The following is a 20,915-nucleotide window of genomic DNA, read 5'->3' as shown; positions in this document are numbered from 1 at the left end:
ATCAGTGTTTACGTTATAGACCAACATGAACTCTGTGTGACTGTTAATAAACAGTCTATAAGCACATCCTTGCTTTCAAGGCTCAATGTAAAGTATCAAATACTTGCAAGGCTGCTGCAGTGATTCATTTTGACTTTGGCCTGGTGGCCCTCATCATACGTAGTGGCCTCTTCAAGTATAATGCACTGGACATAAGGATAAGCAGAAAGTTCCAAACTGTGAATTAGCAAGGGCATGCCAACCCAAACGCTTCTTTTTACCCAGGAGGTTGATTATGCCCTCATTGTACGCTGCAAACAGTCGGATCGCATCTTTGAACAGAAGCATGAAGGCTGCGTTGATCACACCATTTGTCAGTTCATTGGCATTGACCTGGAGGTGTAGAGATCAGTTTAAGGTTCAGAGGAGAGCATTTGAAAAACCAACTGAAACCCCACAAAAAAGCTGATTTCAAGTGTCAGCTATAGATTTGAGCAGCCATGCAGTGCAGCCCATACTGAGCGCTCACGTTAAAATCGAGTAACACATCCATCTGATTTTGGATGATGGGGATGGTCTTGAGGAGTTTCTCTGTGTTCATGGTTCTCATCACGCCATCAGACCTGTGGAGAAAGAGGGTAAATGTAATCTCATACAAATGTCTTCAGGCTTCTAGTCTCGACTGTTCAGGATTGTGTACTGTGAACAGACATGGCTGATATTGTACATAGGATTTTGTGGGATCATATGTACAGTACGAGTGAACACATCTCTCCTTGCAGAGTAGAATCATGTTTGACAATGCAATGTCCCAAATGCCAGAACGGAACACTCAATAGCACCCTCATCATGGAATATGTTGCAGAATGATTTAAAACGCAAAGAACTGATACCACTTACTGCTTTTAAATCTAAAATCAAAGAAATAGAGGCAGGTTCCCAAAAATGTCAATGTTTTTTAAATGAACTCTGTTAAGTCACTGTCTCTTAATGTTTAGTGTCTAACTTGTCTTGTTCTACGTTTCCTGTCTGTAACTCTGTTTCTTGTGTTGCTGCCTGTCTTGGCCAGGTCTCCCTTGAAAAAGAGATTTTTAATCTCAATGGGACTCACCTGGTTAAATAAAAATAAAACAAATGTACAAATCTGCAACATTCCACTATCGTTACACTGCAATAGGTGCTAAATATTCAGTAACATTAGGCCCAGCCTACCACAGAGCATGATTACATATTAACATCAGAAGATTTGGTGGAACAGAAAGTCATTAGTAGTCGGAGTATTTGAACTTTAAAATGATAAAGTGAAGCATAAACAGGAACTCTTTTACCGCCTAATGGTGCCGTAGAGGTCAAACGCTGCATACATGTGATGAGTTCATGTAACGAATAATAAAACTGTCCCAATGCATGTTGCAGGAAATACAACTTTTGCAATGTTATCCTTTAGTATCATTCAGCCTCGTCTACAGGGCTGAAGGATACCCTTCACTGGTTCCACGTTTCTGGAACAAGAGCATTAAGCTTTGCGGCTCAAGTCAACACCACAGTCGGAGTGAAAGTTAAGAAGAGAAAGCTCCTTACCCTCTTTTTACTTTAGTGAAGTCAAAAGCAACCTGTCTGTAGGACACAGCCTTCTCATTCAGGTAGCGGCTACACCGCCTTATGAACGTCGACATATCATAGCCTACATTGCAAAGAAAAGAAGAGAGGTGTCATGATGAATGTCATGACACAGATGAGTTTTGGCTTATTGAAGCACGTGTGTACAGTGTTGGTAATGTACCTTGTAGACCACTTTTGTCCAAAAAATTGCTGAGGTTGAAGAGTGTGTTTCTTGAGGCCAGATACTGTATAAATCTCTGCAGAAAAACAACATATGAGGAACAACAAGTGAGGCTTTTGAACAATGAAATTATGGGGATGTAACATACACCATGAAGGTGAGAAACCTTTATCAGATAAACAAATATCCTTTGTGGAATTTCCATCCAATACAGCTAAGATGGAGAAGAGTCGTTAGGGAAGTGCTGACCTCATTGCCGTAGACCATCAGATGGTGTGTAGCGGTGAGGGACTTGAACACAACCACCCAGCTGGTGCTGGCAGTCCTCTCAAACAGTGTGTCGGCCAGCTGAGGGATGTTCACATTCATCTCATTTGTGCACTGAATCAAGTCTGAGAGAGGAGAAAGAGAACGAAAGAAGGTCAGAGGGAGCACACTGTTCATACCGCCATGCTGTCAACAATCATTACAATACTGGAGGGAAATAGAGTGCTGCTGAGTCAGAGTTTAGGTAAACAGAGACTTTCAGAACAAACTAGGACTTCTGGAAAGCAAAGGGACAGGAACATGCTACAAACTTGATGGGAGTGGATGTCTCATCAGTTGCTTGTTACTTTAAAACACACCACAAAATCAACAAACTTGAATATACAGATACATTTCACTTAAATGAATTTAGAGGAGGTGATAGCAAAAGCAACAGGATGTATGGCTTTATTTCAGAAAGTGAGATTACAATGTAAAAGGTATGAATGTTACCTACATCTGTTTGACTCTTTGTTGCCCTTGTTTTATATATTCTTTTCTTGTTTAATGTAAACTTGTGTATGTACATTGAGAGCGAAGTGGAAACCGGAGTCAAATTCCATGTATGTGTAAAGCGGCCAATAAAGCGGGTTCTCTGATCCACACTGAGAAAACACCCGGTGTTCTCATGGAAAAAGTCACGGTCACTATCCAGTAAGTCTCCTTATTGTTCGCACTCATACCGACATGAGAGGACCGCTGATTAGTGGACTGACGGGGCATACATCCTCAGCATGGCTGCCATGCGCCACAACCTTCTGGCCTGAGGTGAAAGCAAATGCAGTGCTTCCTGGTTCCCATGGGACTGATCAATGAAGCCCGTTTATCAGCCCTCTCTCTCTCTCCGTGCCCGTTCTTAAGCACACATCTTGAACTTCACAATAACCTATGATGCCACAAGTTTTGATCTATTATGTGGTGAGTGTATGCTTGGAAACAGAAATATATGAAAGATAAAAGCTTTAATATGTACTATGTTTTAGACACATTCATCTCGACTTTTTTTAAACTGAGATCCTCGAGAACATCCGAAGCTTAAATACTGAGTTAGATGAGAATGGATGCAGAAAAGGGGGATTAGAAGCCCAACTGACTGCTGTGTTCGATAGGGAAGCTTCAAACTGAATTTTGCTGTACTTGTACCATACATCTGTATTAACCAGTGGCGGGCCGTGCATTTTATACCTGGGCCTTCACTGCTGTCCTGCAGCTGAAACACAGCTACGGTTATTATTTGTTTCATGTCAAAATGAAGCTCAACACCTATAGATCCACTAACTGCAGAGTGCAGATATGTGAATACGCCGAGAGTGCCTCTCCTCTGACTGCAGCTGGGACTGCTGCGCGAGGCTTCTGTGAGAGCACCCTGTGAGTTCTTTGGAGCGGCGGAGGGGCTCACGGCAGCACCCGCTGCTCGTTCACGACAGTGCAGAATGTACTTTAACATCAGAGTCACAACACCAGAACAAGTCGCTAGATTTGTCGCTAGTAGCGTTTGACGAAAAAAGTCGCCAGATTTAGCTAACAAGTTGGCAACACTGGCACAGGAACATTGGACGTAACAATAGTTCCTATCACATATAAAACCAAACAAAAATACATCTTCATAAAAACAAGTTGTACAAATAATATGTAAACAAGCCTATTAAAGCTACTGCAGATGTAAAAACAAACGCATTTAACTTACCAGAGCTGCTGTTCACTATTTAAAGACAAAGTGCGTCCTCCTTTCTGTTAACAAAGAGTTTAATCTCACGGTTGTTCAGTACATCCATGCGTTTTAGTTCCAGTAAGAAGTCCTTCTCCATTCATGGACGCCAGTGAAGACAGTCGAGCCTCCCCACTTGTATGTCTTGAATACGTTTTAATGTGTTCGAGGGCTCCACAGAGGCAGCAGATTTTGGGATTGTCACCGCCAAACACGTCAGGCTAGCCCACTGACCAATCACGTACTTGTAGGCCAGCTAGCAGGCTCTGGCACGTCAAAGAATACGCCCAACATGTCAAACTAAAGATCTGATTGGTTGAAGAATATGACAATCAACAATATCGTCCCTATTTACTTAAAGTGCACATGGATTCACTTGAGTCTGCAGGCCTCGGGCCTCTCTGCTTACCTAGAGACACAGAGGTATGAAATATTGGCTCGATAGCGCCCCCTATTGAGTAGCCCCAACATTGGGTTTCACCTAGCTGTATGAAATTTGGTAGGTATGTGGATCGTGATGGGACGCACAAAAACAAAAAACAGGAAGTCGGCCATTTTGAATTTTCTGACGTTTTTTTTTTACCATTTCAAGGAGTCATACTTGAACGAACTCCTCCCAGAGATTTGACCCAATTGACTTCAGATTCCGTCTGTATCCTCTTGAGACCTTGGCAGTGAAAAGTTACTCAAAGATCAAAAAGTTATCGAACTATGTAGCCGTGGCGTCAAAAACACACCAGTCGCCGCGAAACAGGAAGTTGTTCTAACTCGGCCGTACATTGTCCAATCTGCTCCAAATTTCTCATAACATCCTGACCCGGAACACATCTATATGACAATTTAGAATCATAGTAATAGCGCCACCTAGTGGCAACCGGAAGTTGTAAGTTGTGTACTTTGACATCCTGCTCCTCACAGATTAATCAGATCCCTCTCAAATTTTGTCATAAAAGTCTTAAGGCCTTGATAATGCTTCATTGTGAAGATTGTAAGAAGTTGTTGAAGGGCGGCGACGTGGTGGCTTGGCGAATTTCGATCCTTCGTCATGAACGAATAAACTGATGTAACTTGAATCCACATCAGATCTTCACCAGATTGCATAGGTTTCATTAGACTCCAGTCCCGAAAACATCTGCAGGACAATTTTTAATCATAGTCGTAGCGCCACCTGGTAACAGTCATAAAGTATTTATACTTTGGCTTGTTTCTCTTAGTAGGTAAATCAGATCAACATCAAGTTAGTTCCACACAAATATAAGAAGTTCATAATGCCCGTTCATGAAGCGTTTGAGGTTTCGTCAAACATCGTTGCCGTGGCGACGCAGTCTTCGCCGTGAACAACGAAGGTAATTTTGAGAGGCTAAAAATGCTCGAAACATAAGCAAACAGATTACAAGCCCAGAATTTAGATATATAATATGGTTTTATTTGTTCAGAGTGGCAAATCAGCTCAATAGCGCCCCCTACAACATTTTGACGAAGCAGCCCTCGCTGTACGTTTCACATAGATTTACAAAATTTGGTAGGCACATGTATCACATGTGGACTTAAAATAAAGTCTCTTGGGACCATGCTCTAAACCCAACCGGAAGTCAGCCATTTTGAATTGCTTATGAATAGTTTGTGTAGTTTGTCATTTCCAGGCGCTGTACTTTAACAAACTCCTCCTTGGGGAATAATCGAAGCAACTTCAAATTTGGTACGTACAATCTAAAGAACTTTGTGATGAAAAGTTTCTCAAAGCTTGTTTCGTGAAAAGCCGTCGCGACGCATTCGTCGCCATGAAAAATGAAGGTGTTTGAGGGGCTAAAAATGGTCAAAACATAACCAAAATTGTCACACATTCAAAATCCTGAATGTAGTTATCTAATGTGATTGTAATGCTTCAAAGTGTCAAGTAGGCTCAATAGCGCCCCCTACAATATTTCGACGATGCAGCCCTCGTAGTACGTTTCACCTAGATCAGGGATTCCCAAAGTGGGGTGCGCGCACCCCTGGGGGTGCGCGAGCTGCCTCTAGGGGGTGCGCGAGAGGAAAAGTGTAATGGTGGTCTGATGGTGTAATAATATTAAATATTAAAAAAAAATGTAATTTTAATTTAAAAACTGTCAGGTGGGACATCTGAAGCTATCAGTCGTAAAAGAGGAGAGGGACAGAGAGAGAGAGAGGAATCGGAGGCGAGGGGAACGGAGAGGTGCGTTGGGGAGAGACCGGGAGAAGAAATCGAGCCAGAGTCAGAGGAAGATGAGACGGAGGAGACCGAAAAGGAGGAAGGGATAGCACAGACAAATCGGGAGCACATCGGCCCATCGCGGAGTCAAGGTGAAAAAAGAGGACACGAGAGTGAGCATCAGACTGGGAAAAAAAGAGGAAATATGATGAAAAGTATCTGTGTCTGGGCTTCACTTGGCTTGGCAACGCAGATTCCCCAAAGCCACAGTGCGTGGTGTGCAGTGAGGTTCTGGCTAACAGTCTGAAGCTCTTATTTACGTCGCCACCTGAACACCAAGCATGCCAGTGCAAGTCAAAAGCCCCTTACATTCTTTATATCGAAATTGGAGGAGTTACAAAACAGCCAAAAACAACTGGAGTCTCATTCATGTGTTGGGTCTATAAATGACGCCCTACAGGCTTCATATCTGGGTACAGAATAGCGAGAAAGGGGCTACCGCACACAATCGCCGAAGACGTGTGCTTGCTAGCTGCCAGAGAGATGGTGGAATGTATGATTGGTGAGAGAGAAGCAAAAAAGTTGGACATGATCCCGGTGTCCAACAACACTGTGTCGCGCCGCATCAATGCTTTGTCCGAAGACATCCTGGCTACATTAGTCGCTCATTAATTGTAAATTAAATGTGATAATCTGCCTCTGAGCCTGTGCGTGTGTGCTCGCATCCGTATTGCTCTTTAAAAGTGACGCCTTGTGTCACTGAAAGTTATTGAAACTTTGTTGCAGTGTTTCAGGGCGTTTTCACACCTTCAGTTCGTTTGCTTTGTTGCAGTTGCTCCTTTGTTCGGTTTGTTCACACTGCAACATTTAACAGCGGACTAAATCTTGTAAACAAATGCCACGCGCGAGCAAACTGTTCTCTCATTGGTCCGATTCTTATGCGGCTATGAAGGCTTAAAAGGCTCTGTTGCTTTTTTTAAATTTTTTTTATTAAGGGGGGGGGGGGGGTGCGCAAACTCGGTCGGGATGTAGAAGGGGGTGCGCGGCCTAAAAAGTTTGGGAACCGCTGACCTAGATGTATACAATTTGGTAAGCAGATGTATCCCATGTAGACTTTAAAAAAAGTCTTAGGGGGTCTAACCGCTAAACCCAACCGGAAGTCAGCCATTTTGAATTGTGTTTTCCATTTCCAGATGCTGTACTACGAACTCCTCCGGAATTCATCCGATCAGCTTAGAATTTGGTCAGAACAATCTAAAGACCTTAGCGATTAAAACTTACTAAAAGCTTTAGGTTTCATCGAATGACGTGGATATGGTGTGATGCCATTTTACATGGTTCACCATCATCCATCAAGCTGTTGTACCTCGACTGTACTTTGTCCAAACTGTCCCAAACTTGACATGCTTGTTGACTGTCATGGCTTTAGGACTTCTGGATGCCAATATTAACTCAGTCATAGCGCCACCTACTGATAAGCACGGACGTAAGCAGGATTCTATAATTACAGCGGCCCAAACACTGAACTTATTGAAAGGGTTTGTGGGCACACCATGAGAAAAAGACTTCTCTGATCTAAATATGTGCAAACAGATGTTTGGAGAGCAACAGTTAGATAACAGTGGATCTCAAACCATGTCAGTGGGCATTAGTATAAATGATCTGTCCAGAGCTGCTGCTGCTTCTTCATTACACACACACACACGACCGAAGCCACTTCTTTCATCACGCTCAGATAAACAAGTGGAAAAGTGGTCTTCTGTACAGACAGACAAGCTCAAATGAAGTCTCCCTGCTTTCTTGTCCTTGTACATTCCAGGAGACTAGTGACACCCTGTTTTAAGTGTTCCGACTGATTTTAATTTCATGGTCGCATTCTAATGTTAGCATCCAACTCAAGAAACTTCAGCTTAGACTGATCAAAGTTGAGCCCCTTGTGACAATGCAGCACAGATGAACAGAGGACAAACTCTTCAGATTCGATAAAAACATGAGCTTTTCTTCTGGAGCCTACAGCTTCTCAGTGTGTATTCTAATACTGACATGAATCAGCAGCTTGGCAGTCCGCAGTGAATCTTAAAATGATGTTAAGTAAAGCAGGAAATGCATTGAAAAAGAAAGAAATGGATGTCAAGGTGGCTAGTGATGTCACGTTAAAATAATTTATTGCAAGTAACTTATTAAGTATGGAACATGTGTCTTGGCCAGGTCTCCCTTGAAAAAGAGATTTTTAATCTCAATGGGACTCACCTGGTTAAATAAAGGTTTAAATACATAAATAACAAATGTGAAGGTTACAGTGCGTCTGCACAAGGCTCAGGTCAGGGCTCATGTCTGTCTTAACATACACAAAGAAATTACCAAAATGGTGAAAGGAAGACATGAGGTAAAACGCCAAACAGAAATGCTTGAGTAGCTTAGCTTGTTCAGTGCTACAAAGAAAAGCAACCCAGATGAGTAGGGTAGAAAAATAGAACACCATGAAACACCCCCAGTTGTTTACTTATATTAAGACTGATATGTTTGTCCTACAATTTTTCTGAAAATGTATTTTAGATATGCAAAATGATCTTATCACATATGGGCTAAATTGCATATGTTTCCAGAACAGAAATCTGAACATTGGATCAAGACAAGTTACATTTTGTTGACATACGAGTTGATGGTTTATTGAGGGAATTTTGAGACACAGAGGTGAGATCTGATTGGATAAAAGGTCTACTTAAAACAAGCTGCACTGGAAGCAGAGCAACTGAGGAAGACAGGAGCTATGCAATGAGAAAATAAGATAATGGGGAAAATAATTAGAATACATGGTGTATTTATGAAAAATAATTAAATTATAAAATAGCTATAACTTTGTTGTTCTGTTTAGGCCAGCAGAGAAGGCGTTGCAGACCCTGATGGCCCACCACTGCTGTAAACCCTAGAGATGACTGTGCATGAAAATCCCAGAAGATCAGCAGTTTGAAATACTCAGACCAGCCCGTCTGGCACCAACAACCATGCCACGTTCAAGTCACTTAAATCCCCTTTCTTCCCCATTCTGATGCTCGCTTTGAACTTCAGAAAGTTGTCTTCACCACGTCTAGATGCCTAAATGCATTGAGATGCTGCCATGTGATTGGCTGATTAGGTATTGTGTTAACAAGCAATTGAACAGGTGTGCCTAATAAAGTGGCCGGTGAGTGCATGCGTAACCGAGCCCAACAAGCTACACAACTCTATCACAAATCTGCAACTGGAAGTCTGCATGATTTGAATGACATGACAGTTATTTGTATACAAGCGTTTGCTCTGCTGAACAAGTTCAAAAAGAGTCATCTCCCCAAAGGAAGAGCTCCACTTTGCAACGGTGATTGTAGTTAGAGACCAGTGGCTTGTTTCTTCTACCGCCATCTCGTCTCTCCTAATTGCCTCTGCTGCTAAATGTAGCTGACCGAGTTGAGCTACCTTGTGGTATTCTGAGAATGTGTCAAAGCAACCGTTTGTGAAATGGCCATTGTGTGGAATTTATTCAAAACTCACCCACTTCCCAAAAATGTATTCTTACTGAAACAGAACTGAAATTGTTAAAAGCCAAAGACAAATACATTCTCTTGAAGGCAGCTTTTCTGAAAATCATTCTTGCACAATTATTTCCAAAGACAACATTAACACAGCTCTTGGCAAATACTTAATTGAAAGTCTAACGTCAGCAAAATTCCTGAGACCCAGTGTGCTAGATAAGACAAAAAGAACGCCGTTTCCTGCTCCGTCATATGTTGGCGGAGCCACAATAAGCACACATTGACATTAAATGCATTGTAACGAGAGGCTTCTGGAACCCACACAATCTGTGGGCTGGAATGGCCAGCATGCATTTCCGCTGGCCAGCAGGCTCATTTTAGCTGTACATTTTGTCATCTTTTTTTATATCACTAATACCATATACATAGGTATTGGACATACATTTCTTGGACTTACTGCAACAACAAGGCAGAGTGATCGGGGAAAGGGATGTTTAACTAGAGAGAACAGGGAAATAAGTTGAGATAACATGTCTTTGCAACGTGGAGATATGGTCCTGAACAGAGAGAATGGGAGCACATTTAATGCAGTACATTGCAGCAAGAAAGCTCATGGAAGGCTGCATCCTGGGGACCATTTTGAACTCTGCCAACATCTCAGAGATTGCTCAACTGATTCCGGCCGCAATGTCGGCATGTGAAAGGTCTAGAAAATGTGACTTACAGCGGGAAGTAGTGGTAAAACAAAACAGCAGATGTAATAACTTTGTTTGAAATTAAATGTATACATTGTGTAAATTTGTCAGCAACTTCTAAAAATGCTTTAAGAGACTGATTTAATAGGTTGTGTTGTGCCTAAAGTGCATCTGCTAAATAAGAAGCTTCATTAAACCGAACACTTCAAATAAAGTTGGTTCAAAAAGTTTGCCATACACCAGCGGCAAAGCTCTTCATGTTCAAGATTGCAAATGCTAAATATACAAACCGGCAGAGAGGGAAGCCACACAAGGACCCGCTGACTGTAAATATAAGATCTGTATTACAAATTGCTGCGTCGCGACACCGCGGTCGGCACTTTAATTTGAGCTTTTACTTTGGCAGCTTTGCTAAATGTGTGTACTTCCTTTCTGGATCACGCCCAAGAAAGATGCAGTTCACTTTGGAAATCCTGTGGAATTTTAAGAGAACATGACTGCATGATGATGGGCATTCCAGTGGCCAGGTGTGGCTGCTGAGATCGTGTACGCTTGTAATCAGCAGCCTAATTGCCAGGAAATACATTAAAAGTATACCAGCCAATCTCACATTTGATCAGCACAGCTCCTCTTTGCTATGGAGAGGAGGTTGGTTCAAGTAATGACTTCCTGTTGGCCGTTTACCCCAGGCAATCCAAAGCTTTAGGAACACTTCCTGCTTCAGGAAACGTCTATCCTTACAATTCAGTTACTCTGAACATGATGCGGGCTAGCAGGAGACAGAGGTCTGTGTGACAGGAAAAAAATGACCTATAATCTGCTCTACAGAGTACTTGAACAGTATCATTTTGTGAAACATTTAAGGCTGTCATAATAACTGCAATACTGAGCTATTAATAAACCACACACGATTTTTTTTGCGATTAATGTCATTGTTATACGAAACATTCAATAATGAATTTGAAAGTAGTATATTGCACACTTTTATTTTAAAAGTACTGCTATTTGAACAAAAGTGCAATAACATTTGGTTTGCAAACACTTTAAACACATCAGGTTCTTGTTAACAGCAGTATTCCCTTAACACAGTAGCAGTTTGGGTACCGAAAATCGGTGCTAATATGGCACCGGTTCCTTTACGACCGGTATCTACCGGACCGAAACGCAGATTTCAGTGCCTGAGCCGATTTAAATACTTTTTACGGCTGGCAGGCTACGACTTCCTCCATCGACATCCGGGTACTTAGCGCTGCCGCTCATAAGCACAACAACACAGGCATGCGAAACTTTCTTCTTCTTTGAGGTGGAGTGGCGGTTGGCAAATGATGAATTGGCGCATTAGCGCCACCAACTGGTAAAATAAAATAAGTCAGGAGAGGTGTCGTATTTTGCCAAATATGCTCATATTTCTGCAAAATAATTGCTGATGTTTGAAGCTGTAGTGCATGTACAGAGTGTGCGTGTGTTTTGTATTGATTTATACAAGTACACTTTAAACAGTTAATATATTGTTCAATTTGAAGAAAAAAGTATTTGTTCAGGCACCGGTATCATTTTAAAAATATCGTTTTAGCACCGGTATCGGAAAAAACCCAAACGACACCCATCCCTAGTTATAATGATTCTGATAGATATTCAGCCGGTGTTCAAAACTTTATAAAATAATTGTCGGCACTAATTAATTAATGCTTTAACTTGCCCAGTACTCTGAGAGAGAGAGAGCGAGAGAGCGAGAGAGCGAGACAGAGATATATATATATATTTTTTAAATTATTTTCAGTGGGAGCGCAGTGTACTTGCACTATGCTACAAACACCAGCCGTGTGACAAAGCGCTGGGTGTCTATTCTTTTTTTCTGGTCACTGTCACTTTTTTACCCAGCCGTCCAATCACTATGGAGGAGGGGGTGTGGGAGGCTACACAAGGAGACACAAATACACAGGAACCAGCCGGTCTGTCCTCCCTCACCAGGTAGGTACCAGGTTTGAGACAACAACTCTGATGGTGTTTGGATTCAAATCAAGGCCGATTATCCTGAGATCGCCACTAAAGCACTGAAAACCCTGCTTCCATTTCACACATCCTCTTTGTGAAGCTGGATTCAATACTAAATTACGGAGGAGACTGGACACAAGGAACAGACTTCGGGTGTCATTGTCTCCCATTAACCCAGATGGACCGTCTCGTTGCAGAGAAACAAGCTCAGGGCTCCACTGATTCAGCGTGATTGTGAGTTGTATTTTTTATGCATTTGTTTTCATGCCGGTCGTATCATTTTATTTCGTCGTGTTTTTCCGCCACACCTTGAAGGCCGGTCCGTGGACATATTGTCTGGCACGGAACCGGTCCGTGAACATATTGTCTACCACGGAACCGGTCCGTGAACATATTGTCTGCCACGGAACCGGTCCGTGAACATATTGTCTGCCACGGAACCGGTCCGTGAACATATTGTCTGCCACGGAACCGGTCCGTGAACATATTGTCTGCCACGGAACCGGTCCGTGAACATATTGTCTGGCACGGAACCGGTCCGTGAACATATTGTCTGGCACGGAACCGGTCCGTGAACATATTGTCTGCCACGGAACCGGTCCGTGAACATATTGTCTACCACGGAACCGGTCCGTGAACATATTGTCTGGCACGGAACCGGTCCGTGAACATATTGTCTGGCACGGAACCGGTCCATGGTGCAAAAAAAGTTGGGGACCTCTGGTGTAAGGCCTTTAAAACTGCTGATTGTACATGCTACCTTTTCATCAACAGTAAATTCTCTGGCACTGCACAGCCGCAGAAACCTAGTTTACACCCACAACTTCGGCAATCAGTAAACCCAGATTCCTAAATGTCCAACCACAGCCAGCCATGTAAACAGGACATACGATTCCAGTGGGCAAAACGTAAATGGTGCCAACAGAGAACCAGATCCAAACTCAGAATAGGTGCGACATGAAAAGCATACAGATGTGCATGTTGGTCTGAGGTGTGGGTGAAACTGTCAGAACATAAGCGCCTCAGGTTTATTACCTCGTAAACTACAAAGAGGGAATAAACGGACCAAAGGTCAACATTTACTTCATTGTCCTTCTGGAGATGTTACACAAAAACAGGTCAGTTTAAGATTCAACTATTGCCCTCTGTGTGAGTAGTTGGTAATAGTCTCAACTAGGGATGGGTATCGTTTGGGTTTTCTCCGATACCGGTGCTAAAACGATACCGGTGCCTAAACAGATGCTTTTTTTCTTCAAATTTAACAATATATTAACTGTTCCCCTAAGAAAGATTGTTGCCATGAACTTGTGCAGACCATTATTAAACAACACAGTTGAGCAACAAAAATAAACTGCACCAACCCAAATTTTTCCTCTAGAAATCTCACACTGACTTTAAACAAACACGCAAGTAAATAAGCTGAAGCTGGCAGTAGAGGTTGATGTGTTCACCCTTCACTTTTCCCGGTCTGTTAACGGCAGAGTCTCTTAAGTTATGTGACTCAGTTTATCTAGCATGCCAGTGTTAAAGAATGTGAACTGTGGGCCAGCGTAAACTCAACAAAGACGGGCCATGTCTCACCTGCTACCCAGACAGCAGGAACATAGGAAAGGCAGCGAGACACATCAAGGCAATACTTGGCTGGTGAGGAAACTCCAATTACCTCAGGGAGAGGCTTCAATTCAGCAGTTCCACAGATGAGCCACATATCAGCTGGTTGTCCGGTATCAGCGAGGTCACTGGGACATGGCCTCATTACTGCAGAGTCCATCAGCTAAAAGGTGTAGCTATTCAAAAACCCACATGTTCCAACATCAAACATGGCGCTCCGTGCCTAAAAATACGAGCTGAGTGAACAGAAAAGAGCACTGTGATGAAACACACATTACATATTCATCAATTCTTTACAATAATCATCCTAACAGGATCTTTGCTTACAGACCATGCCACCATTTAACCAGCAACCAACTGACATAAGAATACTCAAATATAAATATCTCTGTGTCAGACAGGGAAGTTATTGAGAACCTTATACCAAGTATCTAAAAGGCGTATCGATGCCTGCTATTCACATTAAAGTGCAAGGACTCATTTGCTGAGTAGGTGCACTGCATGTTTGCCGTTTGTAGACCGAAGTGCTACCATGTTCTGGTGCCGTTTGTGTGCCTTAAATCAAGGCTGATAGAAGTAAAACAACATCTAAGACAGTCTATCCCTGAAGAGAAACAACTGAATGGCAAAAGATGGCGGATGAATGATAAACAATTAGCAAATACCTGCAGGGCAACAAATTAGCACATCTAATGAAATTGCGACCAAACGTGCCAATATAAAATGGATGTGCATTACTTTCACTCTGTTTAAATCAGTGATTTTGAACCGCTGTGCCGCGGCACACCTGACGATCTCTCACGGCACGCGGTGGGAAAATGTCCAATTTCACTTAATGAGTCCAATAAAATATTATTTAGTTGTTGCAAATACGTTGCCATTGTTGAGCATCTGAGCTGCAATATAATGGCTGGCTAAGTAATAAATACTCTTCCATGCCAGTGGGTGACAGGTAGCGCAGTAACGACGTGTTCATGTAGGACAGTAGAATGAAATGACGCGCGGGAGAGGTTGCGGTGATGAACAGCGATGGAGAAATATTTGAAAAGGAAAAATGCAGACTCTGAACTGGGCCCTGGACGACATAACCCAGATGAAAAGCCTCGTAAGGATCAACACATTTAGAGACTTGTCATTAAATTGTCAGCATATATCCGCCCTCGGTACAACGGCCCGCCAGAAAATATCATGTTTATCATAACTGGCCCGCCACACCACAGAGCTCCGGGACCAAAAGTGGTGATGTGAGCTGGCTTTTTGTGCAACATAACGAAGCATCTCACTGCGCTGAACCTCCAGCGTCGGGACGGGGACGTGTGGTCACATGTGTGATGCAGTAAAAGTCTCCACCGCTGTGTTCCCGACTGCGCATTTTGCTGATAAACTGGGTGCACTTGGCACAGAGTTCACTCGGCACAGAGTTCACTCGGCACAGAGTTCACTCGGCACAGAGTTCACTCGGCACAGAGTTCACTCGGCACAGAGTTCACTCGGCGATTTACCGACTTTGCAGCTCAGTAATTTAACTCTGAACTGCTCAGCAATCCGTTTGCAGTTGACGTGGAAAGAGCACCTGTGGAGCTGATAGACCTCCAGTGTAATGACACTCAAGGCAAAGTATGACTCTGAGGACGCTGCAGTTTCCAAGCTTCATCCCCGAAACGATGCCTCAACTCCGCCTCCATGCTGCTCAAACGCTCTGCATGTTTGGAAGCACACACCTGTGTGAGCAGCTTTTCTCTGTGATGAAGATTAACAAAAACCCACACAGGCATCTCACTGATGCACCTCCACTCCATCTTGAGGGTTTCCACAGAACCTAACCCCAGACATTAATGAACTGGCAGCCAAGAAACGATGCCAAACATCTGATACATATGCATAAATAATACATAATGTAGTCTACCTAAACATGTATTCTTTTGTACTTTGTCCAATATCCATTCTATCCTGTTTATTAAATGGTGACTCTATTTGGCCCTCAACGTAGTCACACATTTTTATTTTGTCCCTCCCTGGGATTGAGTTTGACAGCCCTGGTGTATATGTTGTGTTATGCTAAAAGGTGTCATTTTGTAACGTTTTTGGTTGTTTGTATGCCGCGGGATCTTTTTAATGTAAAAAATGTGCCGCGGCTCAGAAAAGGTTGAAAAACACTGCTTTAAATGATATGGAGTGGAGCAGCACATTCATGCTCAGCTGTCTCAGAGTACTTATTTTTACATTGGAAACAGGGTTGACAGCTGCTCTGATTAAGCCGATTCTGTTGATACTGGGTCACAAATAAGGGCAATGTTTACAACCTGACAAGCTCTTGTATGTTACAATGTGACAATGTGTTTTCAGGTAATGGTATGGGGTAACCAGTGATCAACGCTACGAGGACTGATAAGCGGCACGTGATCCAATGCATGCGGATTAGTATGAACTGATTAAAAAACAGGATAATATATATCTGTTGACTGACAGCACCGTGGAGGTCTTGGAAAAGATAGATAGACACTCAAACAAGACCCAAAGGTCAGGAAGAGCAAAGGCTGTGTCAACTATCCAGCAGTCAAACCACCAAATGCACTGAAAGAGAGCGACTGTTGAGGTCCATTCATAAACAGCTCAAAAACTAAAATACCCTGAAGGATCTGGTCGTGGCCCTGTTAAATATATATTAGCTGTGAAGGTCTGCTGCTACTGCATGAAAAGTACGAACTCAACAGGGCTTCAGGTGACCACCATTCCTCCCAACACAATCACACATCTGGCAGTATGTGCCATTCTCAAAACACGTCACGTTTCTATAATGTTGGCAGCCAACTCAATGAAGCCAACGTTACTTTGCATCATGCAGCTACTAACTCATGTGGAATGCTGCTTTAGTGCACGTGAGCAGACTGAGTGACGTTAGTGAGACTAACCTGGACATTAGAAAGACGAAATATCAACGGAGCTACTTTAACACCACTTATTTGGTGCAACGTTAACCTGAATGGCAAATTGGTGTGTTTCAGGAAAAATCGGTCTGAAATTATTATTTAATCGACTGTACAAGTTAGCGTGTTCAACAAAGAAGGTTAACTCTGTTACCGTGGTTAGATGTGGACTTCAGAGCTAACCAACGCGGTGTCCTACTCGGATCAAACTATTTTTAACTATTTGTGCAATGCATAAATACATCGGGTGGCTGTTTAGGGGGATGTGGTTATTCATTCAAAATAAAAAGTGATAATGCGTTACAATCAGCATGAACAAGGATCCAAGCTGCTAACACTGAGCCCATTGGCAGCCTGTTTGTCAGGTACCAAAAGCCTGGCTACTATTTAAGATCAAGTGAACCATTTTCATCTATAGAAGCACATGTTAGTGTTGATAGTAGACAAACTACCACAGTGTGTATGGGTTCATGGAACTTAACCTTAGCGTTAAGTTAACCTACACGTATGTGCAGGAGGCCTCATAGCCAGGACACGGCATTCAATTTCTGACGTTCATTTAAAAAAATAAGCCAAGCTATAATGAAATATTAAACAGTTAACATTACAGCTATATCAATAATCAATTAATAGGATACTTACAATCCAAATGTTTCTTTTTTGGCCCCATGACTTCATGTGTGGTCGCCTTGCACACAGTTTTGGATATCGCCGACCCGGTGACACTGTGCTGAGCGGCGGTTATCCTGTCTGTGATGCTCTGACCAGACATCCTGTATCGGATCAAATCAACAGTCACCGCTACAGAAACCTTTCCAAATCCAGCGGAATAGCCCGGGTTCGTGGACGGTGTCGATCTTCAAGGGATCTGTGCCACCTGACAACACTGGAGACAAGCGAGAGAGCCAGAGACGATACAATGAGACGACGGCAGGAGATACATTTCGGTTGTAGGCTAGCCGGCTAGCTAACTAATGGGAGAAACAACCCCACACGACTGAAGTTAAAGACGCTGACTGAACCTACGACCTTAAGATACCAACCCCGTGTGCTGTGCTGTTCTGTTCTGTTCTGATTGATTGATTGATTGATTGATTGATTGATCACTCACGTCTAGTATCCTCTCCTCTTCCTGTACAAGTCTCACATACCGTAGCCCTAGATAGACAGACAGAATAAAAATATATATTACTTCCGGACAGTTTTCCACAATAAAAGCTCCATTGAGGAAAAACAATATGAAAAGCAGGATATTATAATGAAATACAGTAGCCGACTGTATCACCCCCCCCCCCCCCACCCAACGCACACTTACACAAACACACACACATTTCCTGTTAATATTACCCTCATTGTTAGTAATAAAGTAGGACGTTTATTTAGCTATGTATATTTTCACAAGCACACCACGTTTTGTGTCGTTGGTGGCCTGCAATAGATTTTGTCCCCGATAACCATTCCCTACTTCTAAAGATATCTACAGGTCGAAGGATTCATTTGCGCTAAAAACAAAGAAACAAAGAAACAATGTGATTGGGTTCACACATATTTATTTTAAACACACTGGGATTAGGGTTAGCTCGAGACTTTATTTTGGAGTCCACAAATGTAACTTCCGGTCTTGCGCCATTAACTGTGTCTGCCTTGATACGGCTCTAGTTCTCTCTTTGGTTCCCACGCTGAACTCCGTCCAGTATTTAACAGCGTCTCTCCCTGCTGAGTAGCTTTAAACTAGCGTTTAAATGGACTGAGAGGTTTGAGGGAAAATGGCGGGTCTGTTTCCTGGTCAGTCCTTGACCTCTCACAACGTCTATTATGTACCAAGTGCATACTTCATGACCTGCTGGTGTGAGCTAGAAATGAGGCCCTGGAACTGCAGCCTCCTCTATCGCAGGAACATAACACTGCTAGAGAGGCTCCATCTCTGCCCTGCGCTGATCTGAGAACATGGCATGGTGCCTTATTGGGCATAAGTTACCTATCGTTAGATCGATATTGGCTTCTATGACACTTGGTCGATCATCAAGTTTGATGATTTAATTACCAATCGTGAACTCATGAATAAAAAAAAACATCAGTTAATTTGGGTCAGTCAATCACTTCCTACAGGAAGCTCTAATGTGGATTGCTTCCGTAAATTGCGTACTACGTGAGGGCTTTCTGACCCCACGCGAGGAAACCAAAAGAATCCTGTGACAGAGACCGCCTTGCTCTGGGCTGCATTTGGCCTGTTTAGCATGTCAAGTGGTACAAAGCTATTTTGGGATCCAATGGAAAATATAGAGTGAGGTAGCCTACATGTTCATTTATACACCATACACATGGGGTAAAAAAAAAGTGTCAAAGGATGAAAATACAGAAAAAGTAAAATAGCCTTCTTTTCCTTTGATAATAACAATGATATTTGTGATAGCAATCATATTTGATTTATATATAATTATTTTAAACTGAAGCACAAAGGGCTTTCCAGATTTAAACATGTGCAGAATAAAAAAAATAGAAACCAACCTAGCTGCATGACATACAAAAAATAGGAACATTCGCACATGAAGAAGCACTAACTACACCGTATGTTTCATGTAGTGCCTAGTTAGGACCTCACATAGTTGACTACAATGATTGAATCACTTTTAGCATGACCTAAGCGTCTGTGCTCTATTCACATAATGACGTAATGCTAATACAGATACCACAGAAAACGTTTTCATTCACCCCCTCAGCAGTTAACACTGTTGGCTTCTCCATACTCCATATTTAGTTCTGATATTTCCGAAATTTAACAAGCTTTCCTTACCCCACTGTCACAATATTTGGTTTAACTTTGAGGACATCTAGTGGCCATCATTTGTACTTATGGCACTGGATGCACAGTACTTACAGAGGCCTCCTCAATTCAACAGATATGTTTTGTGTAAGACACGTCTTACTCATTGTAGTTTCCAAATTCATTTATGTGATCAAACAGTTGTTGAAGTAGTTTAAATATTCCACATTAGGATACTCTGACACTGTAGCACATCATCAGTCTGTGATACTCAATCAATTCCTGGCATCTGTGATTCATTGTTGTGATTTTTCACTTCGAAGAACCAATATCAATAACTTTGTCTGTTTCTGTCTCAGTGTTTCCTACATTTCCACCAACAACCACCAGCCGGAACCATAAATGTGTTGAGGTTGAAGGTAAGTTAACTTCATCGTTCAGTGGTACTACCTGCATATTGGTTTGTAAATATAACTAGTTCATTATGTGTGTCATTTAATGCATAGGACTGGTCATACAATGGACTAATGGACCAGAGTTATATCACCTCATATTTTTGAAATGATCATATCTAATTCTTGGGAATCCTCAAGGGTTTATATTCATTTTGCCAAAGGACAATTTCCTGTGTGTGTGTGTGTGTGGGTGGGAGAGAGAGAGAGAGAGATTTTTTTGATTTTTAGAAAACCTTTATTTTCTTTGAACAACATGAAAGTTTCGGTTTCTTTACCATTTAAAACGGTTAAACAAATAAAGTCCAACAAACATAAATGTGTCTTTGATTGCATTTTGACTGTGATATCTTATTCTCACTTAGCACCATCTTTGTTCAGGTTTTTGTTCACTTGGTGAACTATCTTCTTCAGTCTGAAGCCTTCCTGTATCGTGAGACCTCCTCTGTCCTTGCTCCTCATGTGAGATATGGCAGAGCTGGAGAGCTTCTCTTTGTCAGAGAGGTAGTCCTCCACTCTGGCTCCTCTCACGTTCTTACTCCTCTTCAGAAACTCCTTTATTTTCTCCACACTGTAAAAATGTCAGCAGCAGCGTCCTCCCGACTGGACTCAGGGTCTTCCTCCGGACTGGACTCACACTGTGCTGCTCTTCCACTTTCTTTCGTTGCAGTTTTCTTCGCCTGTGAGCTTCCGCTGTCTCCTCTCTGTTTCCTCTTCAGCTGTGGGGCTTTGAGCTGCTCCTCGTCTGCTTCCATGTTCACCTCCCTACCTGTCTCCACCTGTCCTTCAGCACTCACCCTCACCTGCTGGACCTCACTTGCACCGTTCACACCTCTTGTCCCCCACTTTTCCTCTCTTCTCTCACTTCCTGCTCCCTCCTCCCTCACCTCCTGGGTCTCACTTGTCCCCTCCTCCCTCACCTCCTGGGTCTCACGTGTCCCCTCCTCCCTCACCTCCTGGGTCTCACTTGTCCCCTCCTCCCTCACCTCCTCGGTCTCACATGTCCCCTCCTCCCT

The 20,915-nt window shown here is 42.7% G+C and overlaps 1 protein-coding gene across 8 annotated transcripts in view; it reads right to left on the bottom strand.

Moving 5' to 3' along the window:
- The window catches only part of picalma (phosphatidylinositol binding clathrin assembly protein a), a 40,341-nt gene extending 22,495 nt beyond the window's left edge, over window positions 1-17,846 (bottom strand). For 7 of the 8 annotated variants that reach the window (XM_079283722.1, XM_079283725.1, XM_079283726.1 and 4 more), the window contains exons 1-7: window positions 17,795-17,846; window positions 17,326-17,569; window positions 2,012-2,154; window positions 1,763-1,838; window positions 1,561-1,663; window positions 509-602; window positions 261-372 (exon numbers count right to left, since the gene is read on the bottom strand). In XM_079283722.1, coding sequence (XP_079139848.1) covers window positions 261-372; window positions 509-602; window positions 1,561-1,663; window positions 1,763-1,838; window positions 2,012-2,154; window positions 17,326-17,455 — 658 coding nt within the window. In that variant the 5' untranslated portion in view covers window positions 17,456-17,569; window positions 17,795-17,846. Of the gene's footprint in view, window positions 1-260; window positions 373-508; window positions 603-1,560; window positions 1,664-1,762; window positions 1,839-2,011; window positions 2,155-17,325; window positions 17,570-17,726 lie in introns of all 8 variants that reach the window. The other variant, XM_079283723.1, reaches the window with a different exon arrangement.
- Window positions 17,847-20,915: the final 3,069 nt, after the last annotated feature.

This window comes from Melanostigma gelatinosum, assembly GCF_949748355.1.
Source record: "Melanostigma gelatinosum genome assembly, chromosome: 14".
NCBI classification, from domain to species: domain Eukaryota; kingdom Metazoa; phylum Chordata; class Actinopteri; order Perciformes; family Zoarcidae; genus Melanostigma; species Melanostigma gelatinosum.
Note: the sequence above shows the minus strand (reverse complement) of the source record. Positions and strands in the feature narration are given on the sequence as shown.